We start from the raw sequence: 20,185 nt of genomic DNA, 5'->3' as shown, positions 1-20,185 counted from the left end.
ACTCATGCCCTCATCACCTCGAGGTTCGACTACTGTAATGCTCTCTACATGGGGCTACCTTTGAAAAGTGTTCGGAAACTTCAGATCGTGCAGAATGCAGCTGCGAGAGCAATCATGGGCTTCCCAAGGCATGCCCATGTTACACCAACACTCTGCAGTCTGCATTGGTTGCCGATCAATTTCCGGTCATAATTCAAAGTGTTGGTTATGACCTATAAAGCCCTTCATGGCATCGGACCAGAATATCTCCGGGACCGCCTTCTGCCGTACCAATCCCAGCAACCAGTTAGGTCCCACAGAGTTGGCCTTCTGCGGGTCCCGTCGACTAAACAATGTCGTCTGGTGGGACCCAGGAGAAGAGCCTTCTCTGTGGCGGCCCTGACCCTCTGGAACCAGCTCCCCCCAGATATCCCTAAAACCCACCTCTGTCGTCAGGAATGGGGGAATTGAAAGTTTTCCCTTCCCCCTAGGGTTATAGAATTTATACATGGTATGCTTGTTTGTGTGATTGGGTCCTGTATGAGTGGTTCTTTAAATTGGGGGTTTTTAGATTATTTTTACTATTAGATTTGTTTACATTGTCTTTTTTATTGTTGTTAGCTGCCCCAAGTCTTCGGAGAGGGGTGGCAATCAAATCAAATCAAATCAAATAATCAAATCAAATCAAATCAAATCAAATCAAATCAAATCAAATCAAATCAAATCAAGAAACAAATAAGGGACTTATTAGGGAATATGTTGTGGTTGGCTTCAGGCCAGCTCCTGTGGCTGCTGATTTTGATGCAGAGGAGTGGGAGCCATCTGTTTACAGAAGACCAGTCTGGCTGGAGGACGAATCAGACAGTGAACCAGAAGCAGAGACAGGGAGAGAAATGGAGGAGGAAAGGACTGGAGAGACAGGGAGGGGAATGGAGTCAGTCAGATCTCCAGACATAGGTTCATCTGAATCAGAAGGGGAAGAGTTAATGAAGAACCTATTCTGAATGCTTGGGTCCGGAGAATGCTGGGAAGGCAAGAGCAGCTGCGCAAATGCAGAAATAAATTATAGGTCACAGGTGATAAGAATTAATGATGCTGCTGCAACCTTGAAAAAGGGGAGGGTTGGAAAGATTTGTGTGGGAGTCTATCGTTCAGCGTTGAAGAAATTTGATGAATTGTGGTTTGGTGTTTGCTGTGGATTTCTGGACCTTCTGACATTCAAATTGTGACATATGTCTGAAAGGTTCCTGCACTGGCTGGAGTAATTAACTCTGACCTATTGACTTCTTAAACTAACATTGCTCTGACACTCCGTGGTTTGCAGTTTTCTGAATATAAAGAACAATCCTTGTTTGATTTTTACAAGTCTACGTGCGTGTGTTTGATTAATTACTTTGTTCCTGGGTGGCTCAAGGCCAGGCAGAACAGAATGTAACCTGGTTGCAGGGCTGTATTGCTGAGGGTTGCCATGCTGTATCATCATCAGTGTTCTTGGAACCTGGATTTTGTGCTGTAGAGTTTTCATTATTCTAGTACATGGCTGTCCAACATTGGTAACTGTGAATGGAGGAAAAGGAGTGGAGTGGAAGGGTTTGCTTATATAAGTCTCGGGGGGATATTAGGCCCTAAAAAAGTTACATGAACCAAAGTTTTAGACAGAAAAATTGCAAAGCGTATTGGAACTATTTGTCATCTTGCATGATCGAAACATTTAAATATGTTAAAGGATTAAATAAGGTCCAGGAGGGAAGTGTTTTTAATAGGAAAGTGAACACAAGGACAAGGGGACACAATCTGAAGTTAGTTGGGAGAAAGATCAAAAGCAACATGAGAAAATATTATTTTACTGAAAGAGTAGTAGATCCTTGGAACAAACTTTCAGTAGACGTGGTAGATAAATCCACAGTAACTGAATTTAAATATGCCTGGGATAAACATATATCCATCACAAATCATAACAAATTGAAACGACAAACTGTAAACATCGATTGACACAAACTTTAAATTACAAAGAAAACAAACCCTTAAACCACTGATACGTATTGGCACTAACAATTACATCAAAAACATATGGATAAAACTTTAGGGAAATTTACACCACCTATGTGCTTAAACCACAGGCCGCAAAGCATGAAAGCCCCAGCTCTAACGTTGGCCTTCTCTTCTTACCACCCCCCTTTTGCTCCAATTTCCTATCCCCCTTCCCCCTATATCTCTTTCCCTTCTTCCCCAACCCCCTACCTTTCTTCTTTTCTCCCTCCCCACCTACGTGTACTATATAAGTAAATTATAAATGTTAGAATGTATATTATATATATCCCTTTTGCTTTTCTCTACCCTGTTTTTAATGTATATATTCAATAAAAATATTTTAAAAAAATATCCATCCTAAGATAAAATACAGAAAATAGTATAAGGGCAGACTAGATGGACCATTTTCTGCTGCCAGACTTCTATGTTTTTATGTTTCTATGTTGCTGTGAAATGTGATTTTGCAAATATATTTTGAGATATATTTGGAATTAGAACATTAAAACTGTGAGAAATAGGGAAACTAGACTAATAATAATAATAATAATAATAATAACAACAAGAAGAACAACAACAACAACAACAAATGTTTATTTATAACAAATGTATATTTAACAAAGGGCATGACAGCAAATCATAGAAACATAGAAAACAGAAGACTGACGGCAGAAAAAGACTTCATGATCCATCTAGTCCAATGTTTCCCAACCTTTTTTGAGCCGCGGCACATTATTCACATTTTCAAAATCCTGGGGAACATTGAGGGGGGGGGGGGGCAAAAAAGTTTGGATCAAAAAAATCTCTCTTTCTCCCTTTCGCTCTATTTCTCTCTCCCTCCCTCTTTCTCTCCCTCCCTCTTTCTCTCTCTCTCCATCCCTTTCTTTCTCCCTTCCTTCCTCTCTCTTTTGCTCTTTCTCTCTCCCTCCTTCCCCCCTCTTGCTGTCTTTCTTTCTTTCTTTCCTTTCTCTCTCTCTCTCATTCTGTCTCTCTTGCTATCTCTTTCTTTCTCTCTTCCTTCCTCTCTCTTTTGCTCTTTCTCTCTCCCTCCTTCCCCCCTCTTGCTGTCTCTTTCTTTCTTTCTTTTTCTCTCTCTCTCTCATTCTGTCTCTCTTGCTATCTCTTTCTTTCTCTCTTCCTTCCTTCCTCTCTCTTTGGCTCTCTTTCTCTCTCCCTCCTTCCCCCCTCTTGCTGTCTCTTTCTTTCTTTCTCTTTCTCTCTCTCTCTCATTCTGTCTCTCTTGCTATCTCTTTCTCTCTCTTCCTTTCTTTCTCTCTCTTGTTCTCTCTCTTCCTTCCCTGCGGAGGCCGGCAAAGCTTTTCCGGGTAGACTGGCTGGGGGATAGAGCGCACGCGCGCACGCACCCCCGACGTTCCAAAGAACCTTCTCCGACCTCTGCTGTGAGAAGGTTTTCTCCGAGAGCTCGCCAGAGGAGCTGAAGAAAGGGGCAGATCGAGCGGGAGGGCGGGCGGGCGTCAGCGGCGAGAAGCCAGGGGCGCGAGGGGAACGGAGGCACTGGGGGGTGGGGGCAGCCGCGGCGCCGGCCTCCGCACTTTCATCGCTCCCCACCCCAAACTCCAACGCCCAGCTCCTTGCGCGGCACTGGAAAAGGGTGCTGCATTGCCGGCTTCTACCTGGTGCTGCCAGGGAATCTCCAGCTGGGCAGGGCTCTCCTTAAGCTCTCCTTTTTCCCTAGGAGCTTGGCGGCACACCTGGCTGTGTCTCGCGGCACACTAGTGTGCCGCGGCACACCGGTTGGGAAACGCTGATCTAGTCTGTCCTTATACTATTTTCTGTATTTTATCTTAGGATGGATATATGTTTATCATATACAACTAACAAGGAGAGACAGTAGGCAATACACATACTTAGCTAAAGCACGAAGCCAGAGGTTTGAGATCTACATGGGTATATGTGGAAACTGTCTGTCACTAAGACAGAACAAGGAAGTAAGTTCTGACATGCGTGCAGAAAATTATAAAAAGAATGTATTGGGATGAGTTCGGGGCCACTGGCTGTAGCTAATGATTGTGGGATTTAGCTATGGTCTCTGGACCACATTGCAATGTGTTGTTGACGTAAGTTGTTACAGCTTTCTCTCCCGTTCTCAATTGCTCATGAATAAACCTCTGCATCTCAAAGTAAGATCTATTATTTGTGGCTTGTCTGTGTTTCCTTTTTTTGCCGGGAAATATTTTTCCCAACAAGTCTTCTCTTTAAGACTTATGACCATCAACTCCCAGAATTCCTTAGTCCAGTGTTTCCCAACCTTGGCCACTTGAAGATATCTGGACTTCAACTCCCAGAATTCCCCAGCCAGCGAATGCTGGCTGGGGAATTCTGGGAGTTGAAGTCCAAATATCTTCAAGTGGCCAAACTTGGGAAACACTGTCTTTTTAAAAAAAAAATATACATATATTTATTAAGTTTTTCCATTTTTAAAAAAAAAGTACATGATCATATTTACAGATGAATCTACATCATATATACATTCCTATCAATATTGTCTTTTAATTGCTTTTGAATTTCTTAATATTTTATTTCAATGCTTCTTTTAAGTTTCTTTTTTTTGTCCCTTGGTACCATTTTGTCCAGGTTTCATAATAATCCGATTCTTTTCGATTATTAAGCTCCATTGTCAATCTGTCCATCTCTGCACAGTCGTATATTTTCTTGGTGATTTCATTGTCTTCAGGTATTTGCGGATTTTTCCAGTTCTGTGCAAATACAATCCTTGCAGCTGTTGTGATATGCAAGCTTAAATATTTTACATTTTTAGAATACTGTAGTTACCTCTCATAATACCTGTTGTGATTCCGTCTGAGGCTCCTCAGGGAATGGCTGAACCTCTGCCGGCTCCCTGCTCAGAGGGGGAGGATGAGGAACAGGAGGAGGAGGAGGAGGCCCAGGCAGAAGGGGAGGAGGAATATCAGGCCGAGGGAGAGGGAGAACAGCCAGAATCCCCCGGGGTAGAGCTCTCCCCAGCAAGCAGCCTGGAGTCCTTAGATGAAAATGCTCAAGCCATCATCGATCACAGGCAGAGAAGAGCAGCACAACGAAGGGGACAATTAGCCAGGTACTTCCAGTCCTAAATAGGTAACAGCTGGGTTTGGGTATGGTTCTCCCCAGAAAGGCTGAAAAGGCAGACCCACCCTTCCTGTATTGTGGAGTATTATCTTTGGGAGTCCTGGGACCTGGCTGTGATCTTTGGCGTCTCTGATTCTGGCTTGTGGCCTTGAAGGCTGAAACCTTGGGGGAAAAGGCGTGGGGGCTTATTCTCTACAGCGGTGTGTGTGCCAGCAAGAAGTCTGCTGTATTGTCTGGCCATCAGGACTCTGCTGTGAAGTCTCATAGCCTGCCTGTTGGGAAGAACAGGTTTTTCTCTGTGTTTATTTTTCAAGCTATAAAGTGCTTTTGCTTTTACCAGCGTGTCTGGATGCTTTTTCCAGTTGGTGTTGAAGTCTGGGGGCACCCAGACAGAACAATACCCAGTAGACAAAATTCTGGCGTATATTCTATTTTTATATTTGTTATTTGACACAACCAATTATTTATTTTTTTCCAATATTTTCTTGTCTCTGGACTGTCTTAGTCAGTCAATCATGGCTGGCTGGGGAATTCTGGGAACTGAAATCCAGAGGTCTTAAGATTGCCAAGGTTGGACATCCTTGCTCCAGTAGGTAACTCCATCAGACCAGAAGTTGGTTAGTTGATTGGTTGACATATTTCAATGTAATGGTTCTGTGAGCAGTGTTGCTTTGTCACTGACGGGTATCTTGCAATCCTGGAGTTATTTTTTTGGCAGATGATGTGGTGGTTCATGTCTAGATATTGGTTAATTCCTGTGTTGACAGTCATGGAATAAGCAGCAAACGTGGAACATGCTGTTCTTTTCCAGTCCTCATTGAACTTCCTGTTGGTGGACAGTTGGTGATTGATTGTTAGTTGATAAGTATCTGTTCTCTTTATAGTGAAGTCACGGTCGATTGCTTACAACATGTTAGCAAAAGCACTTTTTAACAGAACCCCCACAATCCGGGTCCAATAAAAATGCTTTTTATTTCAAATGAATGGTCATGGGTGATACCAAGAATCCAGGCAACCATCATTTGGAAAAGAAGTTGAGACCGATAGATTATTAAAAGCAAAGATTCTTCTATTTTTGGCATTGTAATTATTCCTTTTGACCAGTAGAGGACAGTAGAGCTTCATGAAAGAGGAGAACCAAGAGGTTCAAAAATTGCATCCCAAAGCAGGACACAAATATTGGTTATATGTTAAAGTGCGGTTTTCCCCAACAGGGCTTCAGTGAGTTAAAAGATTAAAAATCTAATCCCAGGTCATTGCCATTATTTCTCAAAAGGATTTATTTTTATTTTTTATTTTGTCAAGTACATATATACAAAGATATAACAATGTTTATGTACATGATACTAGGAAGAGAGAAACATTAGGACAGGGGATGGTAGGCACTCTGGTGCACTTATGCACGCCCCTTACTGACCTCCCAGAGACCAATCAGATCACAAGGAGTTGGCCTCCTCCAAGCCCCGTCGACTAAACAATGCAAATTGATAGGACTGCGGGGGAGAGCCTTCTCTGTGGTTGCCCCGACATTATGGAATGAACTACATCCTGATGTCCATACTGCTCCCACCCTGCTATCTATCTATCTGTCTGTCTGTCTATCTATCTATCTATCATATCTCTCTCTCTCTCTCTCTCTCATCTATCTATCTATCTATCTATCTATCATCTCTCTCTCTCTCTCTATCATCTCTCTCTCTCTCTCTCTATCATCTATCTATCTATCTATCTATCTATCTATCTATCTATCTATCTATCTATCTATCTATCTATCTATCTATCTATCATCTCTCTCTCTCTCTCTCTCTCATCTCTCTCTCTCTCTATCATCTATCTATCTATCTATCTATCTATCTATCTATCTATCTCTCTCTCTATCTCTCTATCATCTATCTCTCTCTCTCTCTCTCTAATCTCTCTCTCTCTCTCTCTCTGTCTCATCTATCTATCTATCTATCTATCATCTCTCTCTCTCTCTCTCATCTCTCTCTCTCTCTATCATCTATCTATCTATCTATCTATCTATCTATCATCTCTCTCTCATCTCTCTCTCTCTCTCTCATCTCTCTCTCTCTCTCTATCATCTATCTATCTATCTATCTATCTATCATCTATCTCAGTGTTTTTCAACCAGTGTGCCGCGGCACACTAGTGTGCCGTGAGACATGGTCAGGTGTGCCGCGAAGCTCAGAGAGAGAAAGAAAACAAGAGAGAGAGAAAGAAAGCAAGAGAAAGAAAGCAAGAGAGAGAGAAAGAAAGCGAGAGAGAGAAGGAACGAGCGAGAAAGAGAACAAGAGAGAGAGAAAGAAAGCAAGAGAGAGAGATAGAGAACAAGAGAAAGAAAGCAAGAGAGAAAGAGAGAGCAAGAGAGAGAAAGAAAGCAAGAGAAAGAAAGCAAGAGAGAGAGAAAGAAAGCGAGAGAGAGAAGGAACGAGCGAGAAAGAGAACAAGAGAGAGAGAAAGCAAGCAAGAGAGAGAGATAGAGAACAAGAGAAAGAAAGCAAGAGAGAAAGAGAGAGCAAGAGAGAGAAAGAAAGCAAGAGAGAGAGAGAAAGAGAGGGAGGGAAGGAGAGAGAGAGAAAGACATAGAGGGAGGGAGGGAGAGAGAAAGAGAGCAAAAAAGAGAGGAAGGAATAGAAAGAAAGAGGGATGGAGAGAAAGAAAGAGGAAGGAAGGGAGAGAGAAAGAAAGGGAGAGAGAAATAGAGCGAAAGGGAGGAAGAGAGAAAATTTTTTTGTCCAAACTTCCCCCCCCCCCCCGCTCAATGTGCCCCAGGGTTTTGTAAATGTAAAAAATGTGCCGCGGCTCAAAAAAGGTTGAAAATCACTGATCTATCTATCTATCTATCTATCTATCTATCTATCTATCTATCTATCTATCTATCTATCTATCTATCTATCTATCTACTTGCCTACCTACCTACCTACCTACCTATTTATTGGGTTTATCCTGGTGGCTGGTTGAGGAATTCTGGGAATTGAAGTCCACAAGTCTCCCAAGTTGCCAAGGTTGGAGACCTCTACCCTAAAGGTGAGGGAAGCACCACAACATTAATTCACCATGGCTCAGATATACATAAAGCGGGAAAGACATATTACTTTCCAGAAATGAAAAGATTCCAAACTAAAAATTTATTTATTTACTTATTAGATTTCTATGCCTCCCTATTCGTCAAGACTCAGGGCAGCTCACAACAAAAGTGACATAACATATAGAAACCTAAAATTAAAACATACTAAAAACCCAATTTCTTTAAAAAGCCAATCACTCACATTCAGTCAATCAAACCTCTATGTTCATTCGCCGGCCGGGGTAAGATGATGGACTTAATGGCCCCAAGCTTGCTGGCAGAGATAGGTCTTTAAACTCTTGTGGAAGGCAGGGAGGTTGGGGGGGCAGTACGAATCTCTGGAGGGAGCTGATTCAGGAGGACCAGGGCCACCACAAAGAAGGCTCTTCCCCTAGGCCCCGCCAGATGACGATGTCTAGCTGACGGGACTTGGAGAAGGTCAACCCTGTGGGACCTAACCAGTTGCTGAGGCTAATGTGGCAGAAGGTGGTCCCGTAAGCAGCGATGGGCTCCTACAGGCACGGTCAGGTACACAGAACCGGTAGAAAATTTTTGAATTTTTTTCTTTTTTTCCTTTCTGGGCTCTGGGTATGTTTTTCGTATCACAGTAAATGAGGTTGAATGCGTAGAATTTTAAAAGAGCTGTGCGTGCTTGTGTGTGTGTACATGCACATACAGTTTATATAGTAGATAATGTATATTTTTGTGTGCCTGTGTGTAATATGTATGTACACATATGGCATATATACAGAGAATTAAATAGTATATTTTGGATGTTCTGCAATAGTAAATAGATAGGGAAATTGTATCTCTTTGAGTCAAGGAGAGGCCAGGCACCCTAACCCTAACCCGTTATGTGAATGACGTCAAGTTGGCCAACTTTAAGCCAGTCACATGACTTTAAGCCACCCCCTGGTCACATGATTGTTAAACCATTCCCACCTGGTTACATGGCCGGCAAGCCACACCCACAAAGTAAGCCACACCCACAGTGTGGTAGTAAAAGTTTTTGCCGCCCTTAACTGCCTGTAAGTAATCTATGGAGAGGGGCGGCATACAAATCTAATAAATAGATAGATAGATAGATAGATAGATAGATAGATAGATAGATAGATAAATAATCAATCTGGTCCAATGCCAAAATTGTTTAAAGCAGTGGCAACGTTAAGATTTATGGACTTCCTTGACTTCGAAGGGCCCAACCTTGGCAACTTGGAGGCTTGTGGGGAATTCTGGGAGTTGAAGTCCATACGTTTTAAGGTTGCCAAGGTCGGACACACCTGCTTGAAAGCATGAGCTAGGAATTAGACCATGTGAACCCAGGTGTGGCGGAGAAAATCCAGACTTGCCTTGTGTCCTGGGGCCAAACTTTTCCACCTTTCAACCATGCTGGCTGGGGAATTCTGGGCGTTGAAGTCCACCCATCTTCCAGCTGCCAAGTTCTATGGAAACGATTGGCCCGGAGAAAGGAGCAGGTGGGAAGAACGGTTAGCGAAACGCCGCTCTCACACCTCCACTTCTTCAGCCCCTGCCAAAGAGGCCCCGCTCGCCTTTCCTCTCTCCTTCTGCTCCACCGTCAAAAAATGTGCAGCTCTCCAGCTCTTTCCTTCCTCAACAATAGCTGGCTGAGGTGCGCCAAGCCAACCTTGCAGAACCAAGGGAAGCCTCTCGCCTGGATGGGCATCTTGGCTGGACAACCAAAGAACCGGTGCCCGAGGCGCAGTTCTCAAAGCCCAACGAGCAAGCGGCCTTTGAAAAACAGCTCTACAAAGCGCCCTTTTTCTCCTTCCCAGGAATTTCCTGCTTCATAACACTTGCGGGCAGCGAGCCAAGCCACAAGGAATACAAAGTTTTGGCAGGCTCTTGACTATCCCTAGAGAACATTAGTTTCCTCCCAAGTTTCAGGGAGAGAGAGAGAGAGAGAGAGAGCAGGTGGCGTTCTGATTTTTCTCCCTCCAAAATATTATCTTGTACTCTCGGTCGGAAGCCCATGTCCTAGATCTGAAAGATCTGGGGCTTTGGGAGCTGTGGTTGTTCAACCTACCACAGTTTGGTGCGGGCTGGGAACCAGGTCTGAATTCTCTAGAGCAGGGGGTCTCCTTCCTTGGCAACTTTAAGCCTGGTAGACTTCAATTCCCAGAATTCCCCAGATTTTTTTCAAAATTTATTTATTTATTTATTTATTCATTCATTCATTCATTCATTTATTTATTTATTTTGTATGCCGCCCCTCTCCTCAGACTCGGGGCGGCTAAAAACAGCAATAAAACAGTATATAACAAAATCGAATACTAAAAACAGTTAAAAACCCATTATATAAAAACCAATCATACATACAGACATACCATGCATAAAATTGTAAAGGCCTAGGGGGAAAGTGTATCTCAGTTCCCCCATGCCTGGCGGCAGAGGTGGGTTTTAAGCAGCTTTCGAAAGGCAAGGAGGGTGGGGGCAATTCTAATCTCTGGGGGGGAGTTGGTTCTAGAAGGCCAGGGCCGCCACAGAGAAGGCTCTTCCTCTGGGTCCCGCCAAGTGACATTGTTTGGTTGACGGGACGCGGAGAAGACCCACTCTGTGGGACCTAACTGGTCGCTGGGATTCGTGCAGCAGAAAGCGGTCCCTCAGGTAATCTGGACCGGTGCCATGAAGGGTTTTATAGGTCATAACCAGCACTTTGAATTGTGACTGGAAATTGATCGGCAACCAATGCAGACTGTGGAGTGTTGGTGTAACATGGGCATATTTGGGGAAGCCCATGATTGCTCTCGCAGCTGCATTCTGCATGATCTGAAGTTTCCGAACACTTTTCAAAGGTAGCCCCATGTAGAGAGCATTACAGTAGTCGAACCTCGAGGTGATGAGGGCATGAGTGACTGTGAGCAATGAGTCCCGGTCCAAATAGGGTCGCAACTGGTGCACCAGGCGAACCTGGGCGAACGCCCCCCTTGCCACAGCTGAAAGGTGTTTCTCTAATGTGAGCTGTGGATCGAGGAGGTGGATCATCAAGATGCCACCTTGACCAGTGTCACTGTTTTTTAATTTATTTTATTAGAGATGGGAAGGACCTTGTAGGTCGTCTGATCCATCCCCCTGCTCAGGCAGGAGTCCCTATTCCAGTGATGGCAAACCTTTTTTTCCTCGGGTGCAAAAAGAGCGTGCATGCGTGAGTGCCCACACCCATAATTCAATGCCTGGTGAGGGCGAAAACAGCTTCCCCCACCACCTGGAGGCCCTCTGGAGGCTGGAAATGGCCTGTTTCCCAACTTCTGGTGGCCCAGTAGGCTTGTGTTTCACCCTTCCCAGGCTCCAAAGGCTTCCCTGGATCCTGGGAGGGTAAAAACGCTCTCCTCCATCCCCTCGGAGGCTCTCTGAAAGCCAAAAACGCCCTCCCAGAGCCTGTGTGTGAGCCAAAAATCAACATGCACATACATGCATGTTGGAGCTGAGCTAGGGCAACGGCTCACGTGCCAGCAGATATGGCTTCGCGTACCACCTGTGGCACCCGTGCCATAGGTTCGCCATCACTGCCCTATACCATTTTGGAAAAATGGCACTCCAATCTCCCCTTGAAAGTCTCAAGTGTTGGAGCTCTCACAACTTCTGCAGGCAACTTCTGTTCCACTGGTTGATCGCTCTCACCGTCAGAAAGTTCCTCTTTATTTCAAGGTTGAATCTCTCCTTGGTCAGCTTCCGTCCATTATTTCTGGTCTGGCCCTCTGGTGCTTTGGAAAACAGCCTGATCTCCTCCTCTCTGTAGCAGCCCCTCAAGTATCAGAACACTGTGAACATGTCACCCATGGCCCTGGTCTTCACTAGACTGGTCATTTATTTATTTATTTATTGGATTTGTATGCCGCCCCTCTCCGGAGACTCGGGGCGGCTAACAGCAATAATAAGACAGTGTACAATAATAATCCAATAATAAAAAAACGATCAAAAACCCATTAATATAAAAACCAGACATACATACAGACATACCGTGCATAAAATTGTAGAGGCCTAGGGGAAAGAGTATCTCAATTCCCCCATGCCTGGCGGCAGAGGTGAGTTTTAAGTAGCTTAGGAAAGACAAGGAGGGTGGGGGCAATTCTAATTTCTGGGGGGAGTTGGTTCCAGAGGGCCGGGGCCGCCACAGAGAAGGCTCTTCCCCTGGGTCCCGCCAAGTGGCATTGTTTAGTTGACGGGACCCGGAGAAGACCCACTCTGTGGGACCTAACTGGTCACTGGGATTCGTGCAGCAGAAGGCGGTCCCTGAGATAATCTGGTCCGGTGCCATGAAGGGCTTTATAGGTCATAACAAACACTTTGAATTGTGACCGGAAACTGATCGGCAACCAATGCAGACTGCGGAGTGTTGGTGTGACATGGGCATATTTAGGAAAGCCCATGATAGCTCTCGCAGCTGCATTCTGCACGATCTGAAGTTGCCCAGTTCCTACAACCGCTTTTCGTATGTTTTAGTTTCCAGTCCCCTTATTGTCTTGGTTGCGCTCTTCTGCAATTTCTCTAGCATTTCAATGTCTTTTTTGTAGTGTGATGACCAAACCATGTGGTCTAACTAAGGCTTTATAGAGTGGTATTAGTGCCTGCCTAGTTCCTAGTCTGCGGAGAGGGGCGGCATACAAATCTAATAAATAATAATAATAATAATATTATTTATTTATTTATTTATTTATTTATTTATTTATTTATTTATTTATTTATTATTTAGATTTGTACGCCGCCCCTCTCCGCAGACTCGGGGCGGCTCACAACAAAGTGAAACAATTTACAACAAATATAAATTACAGTTTAAAAATATTTTAAAAACCCCATTTTCTAAACAAACATACATACAGACATACCATTCATAAATTGTATATGCCCGGGGGAGATGTCTCAGTTCCCCCATGCCTGACGACAAAGGTGGGTCTTAAGGAGCTTGCGAAAGGCAAGGAGAGTAGGGGCAGTTCGAATCTCCGGGGGGAGTTGTTTCCAGAGGGTCGGGGCCGCCACAGAGAAGGCTCTTCCCCTGGGTCCCGCCAAATGACATTGTTTAGTCGACGGGACCCGGAGAAGGCCAACTCTGTGGGACCTAACAATTTAACAATTTAAAATATTAAAAAACCCCATTATTTAAGCAAACATACATACAAGCATACCATACATAAATTGCATAGGCCCAGGGGAGATATCTCAGTTCCCCCATGCCTGACGACAAAGGTGGGTTTTAAGGAGTTTACGAAAGGCAAGGAGGGTAGGGGCAGTTCTAATCTCTGGGGGGAGCTGGTTCCAGAGAGTCGGGGCCGCCACAGAGAAGGCTCTTCCCCTGGGGCCCGCCAACCGACATTGTTTAGTTGACGGGACCCGGAGAAGGCCCACTCTGTGGGACCTAATCGGTCACTGGGATTCGTGCGGCAGCAGGCGGTCTCGGAGATATTCTGGTCCAGTAATAATAATAATAATAATAATAATAATAATAATAATAATAATAATTTATTTATTTATTTATTTATTTATTTATTTATTTATTTATTTATTTATTTATTTATTTATTTATTATTTAGATTTGTACGCCGCCCCTCTCCGCAGACTCGGGGCGGCTCACAACAAAGTGAAACAATTTACAACAAATATAAATTACAGTTTAAAAATATTTTAAAAACCCCATTTTCTAAACAAACATACATACAGACATACCATTCATAAATTGTATATGCCCGGGGGAGATGTCTCAGTTCCCCCATGCCTGACGACAAAGGTGGGTCTTAAGGAGCTTGCGAAAGGCAAGGAGAGTAGGGGCAGTTCGAATCTCCGGGGGGAGTTGTTTCCAGAGGGTCGGGGCCGCCACAGAGAAGGCTCTTCCCCTGGGGCCCGCCAACCGACATTGTTTAGTTGACGGGACCCGGAGAAGGCCCACTCTGTGGGACCTAATCGGTCACTGGGATTCGTGCGGCAGCAGGCGGTCTCGGAGATATTCTGGTCCAGTAATAATAATAATAATAATAATAATAATAATAATAATAATAATAATAATAGATTGTAACCCTCTGTTAATGCAACTCAAGATTGCATTGGCCATTTTGGCTGCCGCTGCACATTACTGGCTCATATTTAGTTGGTTGTCCACCAAGATTTCAAGATCCGTCTCGCAGTCGCTGCTATTGAGTGTAGTTTCACCCAGTTTATACATGTGACTTTGGTTTCTCTTACCTCGGTGTAGGGTTGAAATTTCAATTTCAAAATTCAATTTTGCTTGGCTGTGTGATACTTTTTTTGCAAAACCTTTTGAGTCCATTTTTGGAGGAAGCTCTCCTTGTCAACTGCAGAAGACCGAAAGTGGTGTTCAAGGGCAACCGTCTCGTTTTGCTTTCTTTTCTTTCTGTGAATAGCAAACCCAGCCCAGCACTCTTTGAGGAATAAAAGAAATGTCGCTCTGGGTGGAAATTGAGTCAGGAGAGGCGTGGCTCCTTAAAATAATATATTTCTGCCCACACGCTTAAACAATTCAGGCCAAATCAGACGTCTTGGTGGGATTAAGCGCGCAATGGATTTGCGCTCCTTGAGCCTCTCTGGGCCTTTGCACAGACCCTGGAGAAACTTAATCTTCTGCTTGAGGCCTGCATTGCCATGTAACTTGAGATATGCTCCATTAAAACGAGATTTTGAAACAAGCAAAGAAGAACCTGCTTAGAGCACAGAGACAATTGACCAGAAATGAAACCACAAGCCAGCAAGATTTGGAGTGGCTTATGAAAATGGAAAGGTTGTTCACATTTTCATGCCATTGTGTGTGTCTCCACCCATGAGGTCAAGCTCATGTCAGGTAAACCCTCCACGGGAGAAGCACACATTATTTTTTTGGCAAACCTTTTGGGTCAATTTAGCAAACTGCCCTATTTTAGCATAAACACAAAGAATCGTTGTTTACTAGCAATGCTCTTAAGAATAGAATGTAATAGAATTCTGTATTGGACAAGTATGATTGGACACAGAAGGAATTTGTCTTTGGTGCATATGCTCTCCGTGTACATAAAAGAAAATATAGATTTGTCAAGAAACATGTGGTACAACACTTAATGATTGTCATAGTGTACAAATAAGCATAGAAACATAGAAACATAGAAACATAGAAGTCTGACGGCAGAAAAAGACCTCATGGTCCATCTAGTCTGCCCTTATACTATTTTCTGTATTTTATCTTAGGATGGATATATGTTTATCCCAGGCATGTTTAAATTCAGTTACTGCGGATTTACCTACCACGTCTGCTGGAAGTTTGTTCCAAGGATCTACTACTCTTTCAGTAAAATAATATTTTCTCATGTTGCTTTTGATCTTTCCCCCAACTAACTTCAGATTGTGTCCCCTTGTTCTTGTGTTCACTTTCCTATTAAAAACACTTCCCTCCTGGACCTTATTTAACCCTTTAACATATTTAAATGTTCCGATCATGTCCCCCCTTTTCCTTCTGTCCTCCAGACTATACAGATTGAGTCCATTAAGTCTTTCCTGATACATTTTATGCTTAAGACCTTCCACCATTCTTGTAGCCCGTCTTTGGACCCGTTCAATTTTGTCAATATCTTTTTGTAGGTGAGGTCTCCAGAACTGAACACAGTCTTCCAAATGTGGTCTCACCAGCACTCTATATAGCGGGATCATAATCTCCCTCTTCCTGCTTGTTATACCTCTAGCTATGCAGCCAGGCATCCTACTTGCTTTCCCTACTTCCTGACTGCACTCAGGAAAGCAATCAGGAAAGCATCAATATTAATAAGAATCTTAAGGATAAAAGCAACAGGTTACAGTAATACAGTCACAAGTGGGAGGAGATGAGTTATAGGAATGATGAGAAAAAATGAGTACTGCAGACTTACTGAATAAAAGTAGCAGAACTGGCCCCTGGTATTTTATTGTTGTTTTATTTTTATTTCTGTTTTTTACAGAGGAGCAAAAAAAGAAAAAAAAAGTGTTTTGACATAAGGTCATCGATTGTAGTGTCTTTAAAAATAGTTTAGTTTTTAATCTGCAGATCAGGTCATTGCTGGCAATATGGCATCTGTGAGCAGATTGCATAAATGGAATCCCCAAAAGAAAAGTTTTTTTTTTAAAAAATGGCCAAAATCTTACAAAACTGCCACATCTCACTAAGAGTTTGGTTTTCCCAGGTGAAATCTAGTGAGTTTTGAAGAGGACAAATCTCCCAAATTTTGAGATGCGGTGATCGTCCAAGATTTTGACTTCGTAAAACGTTTTTGTATCTGGACCACTAGTGGATGTTGGACACCTATAAGCAGGGGTGGGCAGCAGGCAGGACAGGGTGGAAGGCAGTTCCACCGGCAGAAATGAAGAAGTGTGCACAGATCCCGTTGATCAGCAGCTGTCACTTCCTGGATTATTAGTCTCCGCTCGGCTCTCCTTTTTCCCCCTGCTGCTGTTGCTCTGTCTGCGCTCCTTGCTTTTTCCCTCTTTCCTCCTTCCTGGCCTCAGACAAGCTTCCCTCTCTCCTGCCCGGCTCCCCTCCAGCCTCATGCGGCCACCTCCCACCGGAGGTGCAAGCAGAAGGCGTGGGTGGAAGTGGTGCTGGCAGGCTATCTACCCAACTTGAGATGGAGGGGGGCAACCCAGGAAGGAGAGCGCGGGAACACGAAGCAAATTGTCACCTCATCGAGCGACACTGGTAAGGTTGTAAGTCGACTTAACAGTTCACTTGAACAATGATGATCATTCAAGCCACTCCCATTTGGTCACATGTCCGGCAAGTCACTCCTATCCAGTCATATGACCATTAAGCCACACCCACAAAATAAGCCACATCCCCAGTGGCAGTAAAAATTTTGGCTGCCCATTACTGCCTATAAGGAATCCTTGCTTGGCAAGGCAATTTCAAGAAATCTAATATATATATATATATATATATTTAATTTATTCATTTGTCCAATACACAATACATATGGAAGAGAATAGACATGAAGTAATATATATAAAGATAATATGTAAAAATAGAGGAGAAGATATATGAAAGGAAGAAAATATATATGATATATGAGATAAAGGAAAGACAATTGGACAGGGGACGAAAGGCACACTAGTGCACTTATGTACGCCCCTTACTGACCTCTTAGGAACCTGGAGGGGTCAATCGTGGAGAGCCTAAGGGAGAAATGTTGGGGGTTAGGGGTTGACAGTATTGAGTCCGGTAATGAGTTCCACGCTTCGACAACTCGATTGTTAAAGTCATATTTTTTACAGTCAAGTTTGGAGCGGTTAATATTAAGTTTGAATCTGTTGCGTCCTCTTGCGTTGCTGCGGTTGAAGCTGAAGTAGTCATTGACCGGTAGGACGTTGCAGCATATGATCTTGTGGGCAATACTTAAATCGTGTTTTAGGCGCCGTAGTTCTAAGCTTTCTAGATCCAGGATTGTTAGTCTATTTTCGTAGGGTATTCTGTTTCGAGTGGAGGAGTGAAGGGCTCTTCTGGTGAAATATCTTTGGACGTTTTCAAGGGTTACCACATACTGGGGACCCCTTCATGTTTCTTCTGTTAATAGCTATTTGAATAAGGTTAAATAAGGTTCAGGAGGGAAGTGTTTTTAATAGGAAAGTGAACACAAGAACAAGAGGACACAATCTGAAGTTAGTTGGGGGAAAGATCAAAAGCAACATGAGAAAATATTATTTTACTGAAAGAGTAGTAGATCCTTGGAACAAACTTCCAGCAGACGTGGTAGATAAATCCACAGTAACTGAATTTAAACATGCCTGGGATAAACATATATCCATCCTAAGATAAAATACAGGAAATAGTATAAGGGCAGACTAGATGGACCATGAGGTCTTTTTCTGCCGTCAGTCTCCTATGTTTCTATGTTTCTATATTGATCAAATCTATTTCCCGAGTATTAGCAGGCAGATCATTGTGACGTCTTCCAAATGATTCTTGTGTTTTTTTTCCAGAATGAAAACCCAGGGCCCGGACTTTATAATATCACTCATCAATCTAAGCTTCTCGACAGCGTCTCCCTGTCTCGGAAAGGAACCTGTTTTTTCCCCTCCTTGGTAAGGATAAAAGTTTATGGGAATCGTATTTATGTGCAGAGGAGAAAGTGACAGAAATAAGATCACACTCTCACATTTTCTAGCTCACAGTTTTGTTTTCCTGCTGTTTAAAAGCATTGTATTAACTCCCAGTGAGAGACACGAAAAGTGCAACCACCCACTGGCAGAGATTGCTATATTTCAGCTTGGCTTTGATCCTTCAAAGTAACCTACAAAAAGAAATCCTTTTAAAATGTAGCGGAATCAGTTTTTTCTAACCCTGATCTTAACCTTAACTCCAATAGATATATCCTTGCTTGTCCAAAACTGGATTTGCACATCATAGAAAACTAAAATATGGATTCTTCAATTTTGCAAATATTTATTTGCAAAATTATGTACATAGCACGGTGGCGCAGTGTTTAGAGTGTAGTACTGCCGGCTAAATCTTGGTTTTGCCTCCCAAGGACAATTCCATCTGTCCGTCCATCACCCTGGGGGGGGGGAATTATTGACCCCCTCGGAGAGGGTCCGCAACTTGGGCGTCCTCCTCGATCCACAGCTCACATTAGAGAACCATCTTTCAGCTGTGGCGAGGGTGACGTTTGCCCATGTTCGCCTCGTGCACCAGTTGCGGCCCTATCTGGACCGGGACTCATTGCTCACAGTCACTCATGCCCTCATCACCTCGAGGCTCGACTACTGTAATGCTCTCTACATGGGGCTACCTTTGAAAAGTGTTCGGGAACTCCAGATCGTGCAGAATGCAGCTGCGAGGGCAATCATGGGCTTCCCCAGGTATGCCCATGTTACACCAACACTCCGCAGTCTGCATTGGTTGCCGATCAATTTCCGGTCACAATTCAAAGTGTTGGTTATGACCTATAAAGCCCTTCATGGCATCGGACCAGAATATCTCCGAGACCGCCTTCTGCCGCACGAATCCCAGCGACCGATCAGGTCCCACAGAGTGGGCCTTCTCCAGGTCCTGTCAACTAAACAATGTCGGTTGGCGGGCCCCAGGGGAAGAGCCTTCTCTGTGGCGGCCCCGACTCTCTGGAACCAGCTCCCCCCAGAGATTAGAACTGCCCCTACCCTCCTTGCCTTTCGTAAACTCCTTAAAACCCACCTTTGTCGTCAGGCATGGGGGAACTGAGACATCTCCCCCGGACCTATTCAATTCAATTTATGCATGGTATGCTTGTATGTATGTTTACTTAAATAATGGGTTTTTTTAATATTTTAAATTGTAAATTATTAGATTTGTCATGAACTGTTTTATTGTGTTGTGAGCCGCACCGAGTCTACGGAAAGGGGCGGAATACAAATCTAATAAATAATAATAATAATAATAATAATAATAATAATAATAATAATAATAATAAATCTGCTGACAGCCGCTTGCTGGAAATTTGGCAGTTCACATCTCACTAGGCTCAAGGCTGAGGCCTTCCATCCTTCTGAGGTTAGTAAAATGAGAACCCAGATTGTTGGAGGCAATATGCTGACTCCGTAAATCACTTAGAGAGGGCTGTAAAGCATATGCTATTGCTATTTATTAATTAAATTTATACACCACTGATCTGATTGTCTAAGTCAGAGGACCTCAAACTTGGCAACTTTAAGACTTGTGGACTTCAACTCCCAGAATTCTCCAGCCAGCTGTTCATTTTCTGGGCTGTCCATTATTATTATTATTATTATTATTAATTAGATTTGTATGCCGCCCCTCTCCGTAGTTGGGGCGGCTGACAACAATAATGAAAAAATATACAACAAATCTAATATTTAAAAATAACTAAAACCCCTTATTAAAAGCAAGACATACACACAAACATACCATGCATAAACTGTATAGGCCTGGGGGAGATGTCTCAATTCCCCCATGCCTGATGGCAGAGATGGGTTTTAAGGAGTTTACGAAAGGCAAGGAGGGTGGGGGCAATTCTAATCTCCGGGGGGAGCTGGTTCCAGAGGGTCGGGGCCGCCACAGAGAAGGCT

General features: G+C 43.5%; 1 protein-coding gene across 7 annotated transcripts in view; it reads left to right on the top strand.

Moving 5' to 3' along the window:
* The window catches only part of STPG1 (sperm tail PG-rich repeat containing 1), a 65,806-nt gene that overhangs the window by 12,939 nt on the left and 32,682 nt on the right, over positions 1-20,185 (top strand). For all 7 annotated transcript variants that reach the window (XM_070764231.1, XM_070764228.1, XM_070764229.1 and 4 more), the window contains one exon: positions 18,104-18,205. In XM_070764231.1, coding sequence (XP_070620332.1) covers positions 18,104-18,205 — 102 coding nt within the window. The remainder of the gene's footprint in view (positions 1-18,103; positions 18,206-20,185) is intronic.

This window comes from Erythrolamprus reginae, chromosome 11, assembly GCF_031021105.1.
Source record: "Erythrolamprus reginae isolate rEryReg1 chromosome 11, rEryReg1.hap1, whole genome shotgun sequence".
Classification (NCBI taxonomy): domain Eukaryota; kingdom Metazoa; phylum Chordata; class Lepidosauria; order Squamata; family Dipsadidae; genus Erythrolamprus; species Erythrolamprus reginae.
This window is presented reverse-complemented; position numbering and strand designations above follow the sequence as displayed.